At 37.3% G+C, this 15505-nt stretch overlaps 1 protein-coding gene across 3 annotated transcripts in view; it reads left to right on the top strand.

Moving 5' to 3' along the window:
• BCAR3 (BCAR3 adaptor protein, NSP family member) overlaps nt 1-15505 on the top strand; it is a 69430-nt gene continuing 53925 nt past the window's right edge. The window contains exon 1 of one of the 3 annotated variants that reach the window (XM_052666411.1): nt 1-212. In XM_052666411.1, the coding sequence (XP_052522371.1) occupies nt 182-212 (31 nt within the window). In that variant the 5' untranslated portion in view covers nt 1-181. The other 2 variants (XM_052666410.1, XM_052666413.1) reach the window with 2 other exon arrangements.

Below are 15505 nucleotides of genomic sequence, written 5' to 3'. Positions count from 1 at the left end.
CTGATTTTCTTACATTACGCTTCACTGAAGTTGTACTGGATGATGTCCTATAGCGCAGCGGTAGAGAACGTTCTATCTCTGCTGCTACTGCAGCCGATGCTGCACAATGTGGTGAGGCAAGGCTGGAAAGACTTCTGTTGAAGAGGCTGAATGCACGGCGCTGTATGAATGGAAGCTTGGTATGCAGTGTGCCACAGTACAGAGCTCAGCAGGTAAGGGAAGCCTAACAGTGGTGACTGCAAAATTAATGGAATCACACCTGAAGCTTCTGTTTTAAAATTGTTATTTGAATGCAGTAACAATGAAATATAAGAGGAAAACAGAAAGGGACTGGAAAAAAAAAATCCTTTGGGCAATCTGCAGAAAGACTGACAGAAGTGTGTTGTGTAGTCAGCCCCTCTATGAGGCAAAAGTTTACTACTGTAAGAGTAATTAAAAATTCTTTGAACAAATTTGAATTGGCATAGTAAGTTTAGGCTGGCTTAGTACTTTTCATTACCTATCTGTAAGGCTTTGAGAATCCTGGTCCTGCATTTGCATCTTCAAAAGGAAAATGAACAGTTTTTTGTTTCTTTTTTTATCAGACTTGCCTCATGTTCACAGAAATATGACTGGTAGCATTTTTGCAAGTAAATTCTGTTGACTCAAAGAAATTCCTGATTCTCAATGTTTACTCCATAGAGAACCCAAATATAATAACATCTTAGCTAGCTATTTGCATCCAGAGAGATAATAAAATAATAACTTGTTACATTTTGCATGCACAATGCTGGAAGTTAGTAGAGGCTCTTATAAGCATACAGACTTGTTAAGATTGCTGATGAGATTATGAGATTCCCATAAAGCACCTTTTAAACTGTTGCAGATGTTAGCTCAAGCTTTAATGTTACTCAGGATTATTTCTTACTGTTAGCTCTCTCAATGCAAGTTAACATTCTGTTATGTTCTGTTGAGCTCTAGCCCTAAATGTCCTGTCTCCATTTAGAGGAGTGAGAGAACTTCCATCTAAAATTAAAACAGAACTTAGTGCAAAACTACATCTATTGCAACATGTGACCAGTGTTCTACTGATCATTCTCACTGAACACTGTAATTTATTTTTATAAGCCTATCAGCTTCATCATCATTCACCTTCATCATGCTAATCTTCAGCTCCTTTTCTTATGTAATTAAAAGTTGATTTAAAAAAAAAAAAAAAGTGAACAATGACTTTACTTTCTAAGGGCATTGAATTTTGCAACTACTTTTCCTGGATAGTTCTTATTTTGTTATATTTGCTACATGCCTGGATATCTTGAGCAGCAGAGGTTTTCTGCCTTTCACCGTTATAAGAAATAACGTTGGGATTTTTATTTAAGAAAAGAGCATTTCAGCTTGTGTTCTCTAAGGAAGAAATCTTTTTATTTCAAAATATGGTGGCTTCCTCCCATTTGATTATGTTTGCCAGTGATGCCAATATGGAAGCTCCCACCAACATTCCATTACATGCTGTTACTGTGTGACAGATGGCAGCAGAAGGGACAGCCTGACAGAATGGTGTCTGACATAGAAGGGTGTATGGAGCAAAGGTGTGTCATTGAATTCCTCTATGTGGGAAAAAATGGCACCCGTTGAAATTAATTGCCTCTTGCTGAATGTTGATGGAGACCACACAGTGGATGTGAGCACAGTGAGGCAGTGGGTGGTGCATTTCAGCTATGATGACAGCGAGTCTTCTCCACTGGTGCAGGTTTTTATGAGCATGGCATACAGGTTCTTGTTCATTGCTGGCAAAAATGCACTGCTCGTGGTGGTGACTGTGTTGGAAAATAGTGTTTTGTAGCTGAGAATTTTCTTTACAGTTATTGTGCTCTTCATATCTGTTGTAGTTTCCTTGGAAATTAATAGGAGGCATTACTTTCAGAGGAATCTACATAATACAGGGCACTATAAAAAGTTACAAAATAAGCCTTTTACATTAAAATGAAAGCACCATGGCTCAGTAGAAATTTGTATATTATGTTTTTTTAAGTCTTATCATGAAGTGTGTTTTGTCGCTGGGGCTCTATTGGTTTGATGAGTTTTGGTATGTAACTGGACCGGTTATCTATGTGAGTTGTCGCTGCCCAGTCTTCTGGCTAGCGTCTCTTTTGCTTAATCTATTATTTAAGTGAATAGAAGAAGTATACATTGGGTCTGTCCTTAAAATTGTATAACAAAAATCAACAAAACAGCGTGTACAAATGGCTTAGGGAAGTGGACTGGGCATGGCTTTGCAGTTTGGGGTACTAGGCTAATGGGGATGAGTGAGAGGGAAGGAAGGAAGGGAGTGTTGCTAACCACAACTTGGGGCAGCTAAGCAATAAGTGTACACGAGAGCAGTGGGAGTTTGCAGAGTAGAGAGCCCAAAAACTATTTGGCTATTGCAGGAAAAGAGAAACCAAACTAAGTTCAAATTTTGTCCTAATCCACTTCAGTGCAAAATCACCTGGGTTTGTTCAAACCACGTTTAACAGCAGCTCAAGTTAAAATGGTTGATTTAGCACAGGTGCATGAAGAGCGCCAACACAATCCAGCTTTCTTCTGTTATGCTGCGTTAGACAGCTGCATAGGAACATAATGATTGGCATCTTGTAAAATGTGCATATATTTGGCCAGTAGCCATAATTTAGCAAACATGCACCAGAGCTCTATTTCATTAATTATAGTGCTGTCAGTTTGATTTTTATCATAAGTCTAATTTGTTAGATAAGATAGCACTCAATTCCTAGCATTAATTCATCACGTGATAATTTCTGACGTAAAAAAAAGTTATGTTTCTTGTAGGGTAACTTGAAGGATCTAAGTTTACCATAAAAAAGTTGAAGCTCCAGAAGGCAAATAAAAAGAATATATTTATTGTTATTGAATCGTATATGTTTTTTCTTTGACTATTTGAGTGAAACATTTGAAAACAAATGAACACTCTGGACGGGGGAGCTGATTTTTGTTTTCTAAAAGAGGGCCATTTCACACACAAGCTGTTATACAATTAGATGGATCAAACACTGACTCTGTACAACAGAGATTAATAACTTCTGAGTTGGTATAGCTGAGGAATTGGAAAGAGAAGGGCTGGAACATTGCAAATTGGATTAATCTACAGTGAAATTGTAGCTTGGAATCAGAACGGTTCTTTCATTTTTCTCTTGAGCCCCTCGCTCCACAGAGAGCTCAGCTTGCCAGCTGTAACCAGATTTCTCATTAAGGGATACATGCATTTACGGCCGGTTACTGCTAGGTGCGTTACAGACTGTTCAAGCTGAGAAACAGCTGTGCAGTCTTTTTGTCAGCGTGCGCTGGCTCAGGTTCAGCATGGCACTACCAGCAGTCAGGCTGCTTCAAGTTGGCTTCAGGTGCAGGTGGAAAGAATGTTCATCTACTACGAAAGACTACACAGAGAGATATAAAGAGGAAAGACAAACTAGGCTGTAGTTATTAACTCTTTCTCTTCAAGAGTTTGATGGTTTTAGTTGTAATAATTCATGTAACTGGAATCTGTGTTACATAAATACATAAATATTACAATTAGCCCTAGACTTCAAACTATGTGCTAAGATGGATGTGCTGAATGAATTTGGAAGTTTGGACTAATCTTTTCTGGTGAGATGTTAGGTTCATTAATACTTGGTTGTGTACTTGCTGTCAGATCACCTGCCAGGCCAAGTCTGATCTGCACGAACGCCTACCTTTTCTGTCAGTCAACAAGCATATGCACTACAGCATTCATGTTAACTTTAGGCTAGTTGTGGGAAGATGGACGGGAACAACTCAAGTCACAGAGGTAGCTGATATTTTGCTGATATGCTGGTTCAGACAGATGATTAAACTCTGCAAGAGCAAAAAAGTTCTTTGAACTAATTTGCACTAGCAGAGTAGGCCCACAATTGAACTTAAGTGCTAGAGCATCTATGTGGAATTAGGCCAAAAGTAAATCAGTGTCTTCACAGTATAATCTTGTGCTTATAAAAATGATGTAAGAACATACATATGCAGAAATTACTACCCCAGCTTTTGGTAATTCATGGCTTAAGGATTTTCAGAGATTGTTGTTGCCTCTGTATATCCAATAGTCCACTATCATTTATTTGTTTTCCCCATGCATGTTGTCTTTTCAGCTTGTTTATACTTTTGCTACCCAAAGCATCTGTGGCAGTATATTCCCTCATTGAACATGAGTTGTGTGCGGTACTGCCGCTGCTGTTTTAGGACTTCTGCTTAGAAAAACCACAGTTGTTACGGAGAAAGCTGCACTTCTCTTTTGTGAGGAATATGAATGAGGAACGTTAGTCTGTGTATTCCGTGAGTGTCACGTTAAAAATGATGAAGCACTATCTTGGTCAAAAGTTGTCTCTTGTGTGTTGTTGGTAAGAGGTATTGGCTACAACAGAAAATACCTGTTTTGAAATCTGATGTAGCTAAGTCCTTGTAGCATTATTTGTGAAATGTCTGGAAGACAGAACTGTATCACCAGAAGATAATCAAATAGATATATTCCATATAATTGAGTTATTCTGACAAAATGGTCTGAGTAAGATGTTAAGGACATGCAGTTGAATTGGTTATGGATGAAATCTTAATTTGCTGTGTGGTTGCTGAGTCAGTATGCTTTTAAATCCCTACTGGTATTTTGTAGACTCTATCTTTACACAAACATTGGCCAGAATAACACAAACAAATCGAGTAATGTTTTATCTTTCTTTCTGTACAGTCTGTAATAGATTTGTTAACTTCAGACTGAACTAAAAACTCAGGTTGTAAGTGTCACTTTGGAGCCTAGGCTGCCTACAATATTTACACTAACGATTTCAGAGAATTCATATCCTTAATTTCTTCACAACATTTGGTCAGAATTTTACCAAAAATGTTTTGATTCCGAAAGAGAAAACAATAATTTGAACGAGGAAACATGAAGCAAGTACGGGTTTAAAATAAGTGAATGACAGTACTGCATCTCCTAGTGTCTGCTCTGAACTATTTTTTTTTTTTTTTAATTAAAAAAAAAGAAAAGCCCTCCCCTCTAGGTTCAGGCTGAACTTGGATGTCCGTGAGGGTTTGAGCTCTTTGACATGGAATTGGCTGAACAGAGCAGTCTATTCAGATAAATGCAGGGGATTCATTCACATGGAAATCATTCTTGGCACGGTTGATACAAAGCATGAGTAAGAGGAAACTGAGAGGAGGCACAGAGGGCTGCGCTGCCAGCAAGAGTAAGTCGGCAGAGCTTCATTATTTGCAGTACGTGTAAGTTACTTTATATTAGATCAGTCTGGCCCAAAATGTTAGGAGGTAGTGGTGAATCATAGTTTTATAATGAGATTACTTCAAGTTCATTTGAAGCCTGATTCTTATTTATATGTGTAAATAAACAGCGTTTAATAATGTTGAAACCTAACAGCGTACTTGAAAGTGATTTTCATTTTAATCTTTCTTAAAGGCCCTTAGTGCTGAGAAGTTGCCATGAGTCTAGTTTAAAGCAGTAACAAGGGTAAGACAAAAACGAAGAGCTAACCAGTACCAGCAGAAACCTGGTATTCCACATAGGAAAACTACATTTTCTGAATTTTGCTATATCAGACGTGCCTCCACAAGGAGGAGTTGTCATCATGTGCTGGCACTGTAAGAATATCAGGCTTGTGCTATAGTTATTTCAAATATTTATGGAAAATGTAATTACAGTTATGATGTGAAAGATCTGTAAAGTTTGGGTGTATGTGACTAGATTGTTTTACTTACTGCTAAATGGTATCAATATAAATGTGAAATGCAGTTTGCAGAGTGGAAAAGCAAACTTACACTTGTCATTTGCATTTAGGTCAAAAATTGAATGCACTTCCTAGAAATTACAATTTATTTTGAATTTCATGTTTTTCAAGAATATTGTGTTCTGGAAGTACCTGTTCAAAGCAAACCAGCAAATGAAAGAGTTTGTTCTCCTTCCTCACATAAGAATGTTTTCTCTGCCTGGAAGATTCCTCAAAGAAATTTTTTTATGGTGTGCACATTACATGCTGAGATTTTCTGATCGCTGTTATGACATAAGATGCACTTTGATGCTTCCATGCTTGTCATCCATAGCGTGCAGTATTTTCACAATTAAAAAATCCAGCCTACAATAAAGCAAGCAGTATATTTGTGTATTCTAGTGGAGGTTGAGGGACTTTACAACAGGATCTGAGTTAGCCAGTTTGTTTTGTAACGGACTGTGAAGTGGGTAAATTCCAACGATTTTTGCAGTGAAATGATGCGTGTGTATTTAACATTTTCCAGAGTCTTGACATGTTTCCAGAGTTGACCATTGAGTTGAAATTCATAGTGGCTTCCAAATAACGTGTGGGACGTAGTGAAACTTATTCCAAGTTAAACACTTCTAAAATATTTCTAGGTACATATTGTACTTTAACACAGGTAATATCTCTGTTATGTATTACCTTTCTGCAGGACAAGTATTTTGGACTTTATAGTTTGTTTGTTCAAAAATATAAACAACATAAACTTATTTCCAGTGTTCCAGGACTTAGAAAAAGACTAAACAACTTCACTGCCTGACACAAAGCAACACAGACTCTTTTCTGACTGTAATGCATCAGCCATCAGGCAGCTTTTCCTCATATGTTCAGGGCAGACAAATGTGTTACAACAAGTGGTTTGTTGCTGGAAAGTCATCCTTCCAGTTAGTTTATAAAGATCTAATGAGCAAATTCTTTTCCTGAATGCTGGATGAGAGGAAATTCTTCAAATACAAAGTGGTATCAAAAACGTAAGACTGAAGTTCCTGCGTGTCTGAACACGACCAGTTTCTGCTTGTGGCATCAGTGCTCTGAATAGAAATGTTTAGTTTGTAAGTTATAGATTTAGAAATGGACATTCTTGAATTCGTTTAGCATGTGTTCAAACTTGCAAATAGAAATCTCTTCATAAACTCAACAGTTTTTGGAAGTTTAAGTGTTTGTTTATATAGATCTTGCGTAACTGCTTAAACAGAGCACTGAAGTTTGGATAATGTTTTGTGCATCTGTTTTTTTTGTCTTCCTATGTCTGTCATGCTTGTCTTTTATTGACCATCTTTTTATTTCATTTAGAAGTTGAAGAAAAAGCGACAAATATTTTTACTTTTTTCAAATTTTACTTTTTTAAGATGCGAACAACGTCTCCAAATTCTAACAGTCTCTCACATGCTTTTCTCATAGACATGCTCAGTTATTCTGTTAGTTGTTCACTTTTACTGTGTTCTCACCTTGGACAAACACCCTCCACAGAATCATAAAAATAATGTATATACAACTTCCAACTACCCTCTGGCCAAGAAATTATTAATCTCTTTGGCCTTAAGGATAGGACTTGCATGCTACCAAGTGCTTTCTGTGTTATTCAGTCATTTCAGTGTTCAAGAGCAATAGTATTGTAGTGGAGGTTTTGTTTTTCGGAGTCAAAAGCATTGTGAAAGAAAAGCTAATGAAGCAATTAGTCACTTCTGACTGGCTGGCACAGCTTGGTTCTGCAGAATATTGCATGCTCTTTAAACCATACAGTTGTGTAGAGGTAAGAGCTCGCTTTTTCAATAAAATCCTTGACAAAATTTCAGCTGTGGCCATCTATGTTCCATCATATGATGTTGAAGGAAGCAAGTACAGGATAATGCTTTCTTAAGAAAGCGGAAAATAAAGGCAGTATCTTCTGTGTAGCATTCACAGTGAAATAGAGTCACTTACAAACGAGCTAGATAAAATGAATGTTTTATTGTTTTTAATGCTGCTTGTCCAATGTTGGGCATGGGTGCCTCAGGCTGTATGTTTACCAGAGCAAGAACACACAACTTTTGTTTTATAAAACTTTTGGTTTTACTGTTGAGCCAAAAAGTGTCTTTATATTTTATTTAGTTAGGGATTTTGAGAAATGTGTTAATTGCTATATTAAGCTGTTTATAAGTAAATGGATTTTATACAGCTTAAAAGTAGTCTTCACTATTGATCAAGTGCCACATTTTTGTAAGACCTTAAAGATGTCATCTTGAAGATCCTTGGAAGCTTATTGAGAAATTCTTTAGAAGCCCTTTTCCCACAGGTCTTACTTGATCAAAACTTTCTCTCTATTGTCCATTCTGTGATTTCAGTTCTTATCATCAATGTACACGTTTATTCACACTATAACATCTATTAAATGCTACCTTGGCATATTTTAAATCTGTCTCTGTATTCCTAATTAAGAAAGTAACTGTAAAAATCTAACTGAATATTCTCATAAACTCAAAATATCCTTACATTAATTCTAAGCAAATTTTCAACCAAATTTTTTGGGATCACTAATCAAATTTTCATTTAATTAAAATTGGCATTGGTATCATGTCAGTGCTCCTTATATACCAGAGTTCTTCAAGTTCAAATACAGTTGTAGCAACAAGGAAAAGAACTGCATTTTCTACTTTCCCAAATAGATTCTGTCAGCAAGACTTAGAAACAAATTAGGAAATACTTTTATGTGACTCACTACCATTGTAACTCAGAAGTTAATATGGAACCTTGGGAAAGCTGTTTTGAGAACCAACAAGCTGAAGAAGAAACTTCAAAACAAAAACTAGCAAAAATAGTTTACATCTATCCAAGCCTTCAAAGCTGGCTTTTAGAAGTTTTTGCTGTTATGTTAGACATAGGCCTGCTGTTTTGTTTTGGATACAATGGACTTGTTTTAAGTTCAAGACTATGAATCAGAATTTCATTTCTGCAATATCTATAAATTTCATTCCATGGATAATCATATCATTTCTTAATTCCTCAGCCAAAGTGAATGTTTTCCTGAATTGAAAATTTAATTACATCAAATGCCTGACTTACCCTGACTTCAGATACTTACTAACCTGCCTTATGTTAGGCATATGTTTAGCAACTATGTTGATCTAAGTTTCTAAGTTCTTGTGAGTCTAAGCCTTTGATATTTTCTAACTTGTAAAATAATTACAACTATTTACATGGTGTGGTGGTGGTGTTGTTTTTTTAAATCTCTGCAGTGAAAGATTATCATACCCATTTTGCTGAGGAGAGTGATATCCTATATCTTCAATTAAATTATTCTTAGCAAGTAGTACGTTCATGGCAGTAGATGCAAGAGTTCTTCCTCTAACCAGTTCTTAAGGCAGATGAATGAAGCAAGGGGGCTTCAGAGGGAAAAAGGGGTAAAACTAGGCTTGCCATCAATAAGCTATGGGACAGCTAGCCGAAATCTAACGTGCTGTTTACTTATGAGATCCTTCAGTATCCTCCACAAGTTGCAAGGCACAATGAAGCACTTCTGAGATGTTTCTACACTGGTGCACCCAGCATGAGAAGCTATGCCTTCTTTGGCATAAGTGAAACCTGATGGGAAAAGAGCTGTGACTGATATTTTATGATGGATGATTGTATTCTCTTCAGAAGGGATAGGCAGGGAAGGCAAGGCACAGAGGCTACACTGTATATGGAGAAGGACTGAACTGTCCAGAGCTTGCAGTTGGCAATGATGTGATTGAGAGCTTCTGGGTAAGAATTAAGGGGCCAGATGTTGTGGGAATCTATTGTAATTGTCCCTGCCAGGATGATGACACTGATGTATTATTCTTTAAGGATAATTAAAGAGATACCTATAGATCAGCTGACCTTTTCCTGCTAGGTGACTTCAATTTGCCAGACATTAGCTTGAAATACCTTACCCACGTTGGACTCAGTGATCCTTGTGGTTGCCTCCCAATCCATATTGAGAGTTTCCTGCCTTCATAGAATCATAGGATATCCTGAGTTGGAAGGCACCCACAAGGATCGTCGAGTCCAACTCCTGGCTGCACACAGGACAGCCCTGAAATCAAAATGTAAGTCTGGGAGAGTTGTCCAATTAGTCCTTGGACTCCAGCAGCTTGATGCTGTGTTTGTACACCAGGCGGTGTCCACCACTCACTGGTGAAGAACCTTTTCCTAATCCCCAACCTGACCCACCCCAATACAGCTCCTTGCCATTCTTTCAGGTCCTGTCGCTGTCAACAGAGAGCAGAGTTCAGGGCTGCCCCTGCACTCCCTGAGAGGTGTTGTAGTCTGACATGAGACCTCCCCTCAGTTTCCTCTTCTCTGGACCAAACAAACCAAGAGACCTAAGCTGCTCCTCCTACATCTTCTCCTCTAGATCCTCCAGCATCTTTGTAACATTCCTTTGGATGCTTTCAAATAGTTTTATATCCTTATATTGTGGCACACAAACCTGCATATGGTATTCGAGGTGAGGCCACAGCTCAGAGCAGGGTGTAATAACTCTTCCCCTTGCCTGGTGGAAGTGTTGGTCCTGATGCACACCAGGATACAGTTGTCCCTGTTGGCTGCCAGCACACACTGCAGTCTTATGTTCAACTTGCCATCAGCCAGAAACCCCAGATCCCTTTTGATGGAGCTGCTCTCCAGCCTTTCATCCCCCAGTCTGTACACATATCTAGGGTTGCCCTGAACTGAGGTACAGAATCTGGCACTTGTTCTTGTTAAACTTCATAAGTGGGTGATTACCCAGCCCCCTAATTTGTCAGGATCTCTCTGCAAGGCCTCTTTACCCTTGAGGGGTCCAACAGCAATTCCCAATTTAATGTCATATGCAAATTTACTTGGCGTACTTTGAAGTCCTGTATCCAAATCATTGATTAAAACACTGATGAGAACTGATTCTGAAATGAAGCCCTGCGGAACCCTAGTGGTGTCTGGCCACCAGCCTTGTTACCTCCTTTACTATAAGCCTTGGAGCCCAACCTGTCAGCCAGTTGTTTACCCATCACATTATGGTTTTGTCTAGCTCTGTTCTGGACATTTTGTCCAGAAGGATGCTGTAAGAAAATATATGAAAAGCTTTGCTAAAGTCCAGAAGATTTGCATCAACATTCTTCTCTTGATCAACTATGTAAGTAACCTTATCGTACAAGAAGTTAAATTAAATAGAACTTTCTTCTTGTGAACCTCTGTTGGTTGTGACAAATGACTGTGTTGTTTTTAAGCCATTTTTCAATAATTCCCAGAATGATCTTCTATATAACTTTAGCAGGTACCGAAGTGAGGTTGTCAACTCTGCAACTTGTCATTTAGAAAGGGCTCAATTTTCTCTTCATTCTCTATTGCTCTCTCTGTGTCACGAATCTGCCTTCCTTGCTTGGAAAGATCATAGCCAAAGTTCAAGACCAAGTAATTTTGTGTACATGCCATCTTATGCCTTTTGAACAGAGTGCAAAATCCCTTATGCAGGCAGCCCTTGCCCTCTTTTTCCATTCTGGACTTTGCCATGAATTAAGACTTGATCACTACATCTCTTTTGCATTTATGATGCTTTTATCAGTTCAATATGAAAATTCAGCTTGCACTTGTAAGAATTGGCACAAGCCCTGTAAGTTGTTACATTCTGAATGAAAGAATGTAGTAAGATTTTATTCAACTATGACTTGCTGTACAGGGTAATGGAGAATAGTTAGCAAGATAACAAGATGCAGTTATTGTGCAGACTGCCTAATAATTCTTAAGATCAGTGACTGAAGCTTTTACAAGTTTAATGTAATATTCTGATTTACTTAGATAAATTACTTAGATAAATTTCTGATTTACTTAGACATTTCTGCTTTTCCCATCTCTCTGTCGAGGTAATGACTTTTGAAGCCTATGTAGAAATCAAATATTCATAAAATGATTTTAGCTTCTGCAAATCTTCAGAAGAATCTTGAACTATTGGTGTTCAAGTAGATGAGTGTATCTCTCTCTTTTCTGAAAAGTTAAAAAAAAATAAAAATAAAAAAGGTTTAATTATCTTCTACAATTCATTGGTTTAACTTCATTAAAATATGAATATAAATATGACTTTTGTAACTCCTGTCAGCAGATTAGGAAAGGATTCAAGTTGATCACCGCAATGGAACTGGATGTATTTCAATTTGAATATTTTCACCTGGTTTTAGGACTGCATTTTGTAGTTTTTTCAGGAACTGGAATGAGGACTTCACAACAATGGAACATTTTTCATATGAATGACCATTTGAACAGTCCTTTCACCTGACAAATTGATTTGTAGATAGCTACGTAACAGCTTGATCAGCTGACTAGAATGTTCCCAATTGTACTAGTATAGCTACAACTTCTAATGGTGAAGCGTCAGGTAGATGTGTTGAGATAGATCTGGCATTACTGTACTGCTGGTAATTTTGATGAATTTGTATTTGAATCAAATCAGTCTCCAAAATACAGGGAATATCTTGTGATTCTTGTAAATGTGTCTTGCAAGATGGTAGCTTGATGCTGTTTATTGCATTTAAGCACTTGAGTTATTGAAGTGAAGCTTTCATTGAAGTAATGCAGTTTCATATTTTTCTAGGCACTTACATGTGTCATGGGGAGCAGTGTTTTCATTCAGCCTCTCATTTGGCTAATGAAACAAGTGAATATTTGAGTTATGCACTTGAAAAATTACACCAGATTAATCTCTGACTTCTGTTTACACCAGGATATTTACATCCTAGATGGATTTGCCTGTTGTGTTACAGAATTCTGGGAAGGCCACAGAACAGTTCAGTCAGTCAAACATAACTGCAGACTATTTTGTTTTCACAATAGGGACTAATACTTGTTATCTAGTCTCCAGCCTATTGTGGCATGTTTTTGTTTTGTGTCTGTCTTTTGACAGAGTATTGTGTCTAAGTGCACAGTGCCTAATCAGTTACACTGCAATGCTTGTTTTTCAGCACTGAAGCCAGGCATTAGAAAATACATTTTTAAAGAAATCTTCTGTTAAATAAATATTAATTAAACCAGTACAGAGGAAAAGATATGCTATTCTATTTGCTGTTAATCTGAACTTCAAACAATGGCATATGTTTGTTGCTGGCTCAACAGTTTCCAGATAGTGCTTGATGTGATAAGTCACTTCAATATGCAAGCACTTCAAAAGATTAGTTTTATAGAACTAAGCATTTCTTTGTGTATTAATTTTTATTCCAAAAATTTTTCCAAAATTAACTTTTGGAAAATCTTGTTAAAATACTTTCTAAAATTATATCTAGTCCTGAAACTGTTTTTAACAGAACTTTTTTCAGTACACTGAGATTTGGATTCATCTCATCTAACTTCAGGTACTCAAGCTCATGTTCCGTGGTAATTAGTATCAGTAATTAATCTGTACAGTGGCATAATTCCCAGCAGCACATTTGACCTGGATCAAATATGTGCACATGATCATGTATTTGTTGAATTAAGCAGAGTACACAATACAAAGTTCGCTACCTTTAGGCTTTAATGCTATCTTTATACCAGCCAATGGGAGGGAAGTGATTAGAATAACTGATCTGATATGAGTGGCAATAGCTAATTAGTACAAAAATAACCATTCAGACTCGTTAAACCACTTCAGTCCAGTATGAGTTTTATAGTGAATCAGTGCTTTGCATACTTGGGCTGTGGTATTCTTTATCTGTATTAGAAGCTGAAAGGCTGTTCTGCTGTTGATTCCTGACCTTGAATGAAGCTGAGATTCTGAAACGCCAAACAGAGCAGTTGGTGCCCTCTTCAGCTTTTCTTTAGCTGCTTTTTCCCATTTCTGTTATCCCTTTAGTTGTCAGTAAAACTATGCTGCAGCTGTGTGGTGAACCTAATTAAGAAATTTGTCTGACAGAAAAAAAACAACTTTTTCACCTCATTCATCCAAATAAAGTCAAATCCCAATTCGAAATTCAGCTGTGAGATCACTCATACAAATGTGGGTGGCCAAAGAAGAAAAAAGAGAGCTGGGCACTGGTTGTTGAAATAGCCCTGCTTCATACAGTGAGACCACAGCCAAGGGCACTGCACTGGGAAACAAGTCACCTTATGCTTCTTCTAGCTATTGAGGGACAGACAAATTCAGGCAGTAATTCAGTTCACTCTGAATTTTGAATTACTTTAGGTAGATGTCTGTATCTTTTTTTGTTGATTGTAGAGCTACATCTGCTATTGTCCTGTAACATTAGATCTCTTCTTTTAAGTATAGCCTTCCAAATGTCAAAGAAGCGTTTCCTCTTTTCTAATGCCTTCATGATCTCAAATCTTTGCTTGAGGCTTATCACTGTATTTTATTTGCTCAAAAACCGAAGTACACAAGTGGCAAGATTATTCCAGTTTCTGCAGTCTTTCTTCCTAAGTGCAAAAATGTTACTGGTGATGTACCTACTTCCTAATGCTGTTTCATAAATGGAACACTGCAAAGATGACTTGTGTACCAAATAGATACAGATGCAGTTTCCTGTATCTGTTGGTGGCAAAGTAGAAAGTGAAACCCAAGGGAGCACATGGGCCCATAATGATGCTTTTCTAGAATACTTTCTGAGTACCTTATAAAAAATAAAGTAACAAAATATGAGTACTGAGAGACACAAATGTTCTTTCCACAGAGTTTTTATCTTTGCCTTGACTTCTGTTTTGATGTGCTCTACAGCATGTTCTGGACCGTGGTGTCCTGCCATCTAAGCTGGCATGCATTTTTGTGTTCATAGCAGGTTGTTACTCTTTTAGATGTACCTTCATTTTCCCATTCCAGAAATTGCAGTCAGAGGGTGGGGCCTGTTGCTTGCCGTGGCTTGTCCCAATGTGGAATCACGACATACCCAAAATTTGGGTAGCACTCCCAGGTATTGCAAACTATAGACTGTGCTTCTGTCTGTGCTGTGAATGTTCTCAGTTGTCATCTAGCATGTTTCTGTAGTTTGTTTAGCATTGTAAATAAGCCAGGAAATAACATAACCTTTTCTGGAAATAGCTTCATCAAAAAACACCTTGGATTATGCAGATGTGGAAGGTATTTCTTGGTTCCTTCATCTCTGTGAATTTAAATATAGAATTACTTTGGATTTTTTTTCTTTTTTGCTTTTTAAATGTCACTTAAAGTATTCATGGTGTATAATTCCATACACTGGTTGTATTACAAGTGGAAATATACGTTAAAGCGAAGTGACAAGAAGATTTTTATGAAGCATTCTAAGATCTAGATACTTTTCCCAGTATCTCTCCTTACTGAGCTGGTTTCTGATTAATGGCATCTTATGGCTTGGTATGTTTTCATTCTTATCTCAGAGAGCTTTCCTTTAGGAGGCTAATGGTATAAATATTCTTTCCTTGTCTTATATTGATTTTCTGTTACAAACAGATGGCACTATTAATAGATATGTATTTGGAACTTTAATAATTTTGTCATATAAAGGCCAGCCTTAGTGCATTTAAATAAAATATAGACACTGACATAATTTACTGTGGGTGAGTATAGAATAATACACAAAATGTGAATTAGAGTAAAGGTAATGTACATACAATAATTTCCAATTTTTGGTGGGGAAAAGATATTTTTTAATAACTGTTCCTGTGTATATTGTATTTCTTGCCCAGCTGCAATTGTGTGAAATTAAATGTGAGTAATTTCTTGCCACGTGGATCTTGAGTCTCATGAACGAAAGGGAGACTTAGGATGTTGAGAAGGAAGATGG

Source organism: Tympanuchus pallidicinctus, unplaced genomic scaffold (assembly GCF_026119805.1).
Source record: "Tympanuchus pallidicinctus isolate F22 unplaced genomic scaffold, pur_lepc_1.0 scaffold7, whole genome shotgun sequence".
Lineage (NCBI taxonomy): Eukaryota > Metazoa > Chordata > Aves > Galliformes > Phasianidae > Tympanuchus > Tympanuchus pallidicinctus.
This window is presented reverse-complemented; position numbering and strand designations above follow the sequence as displayed.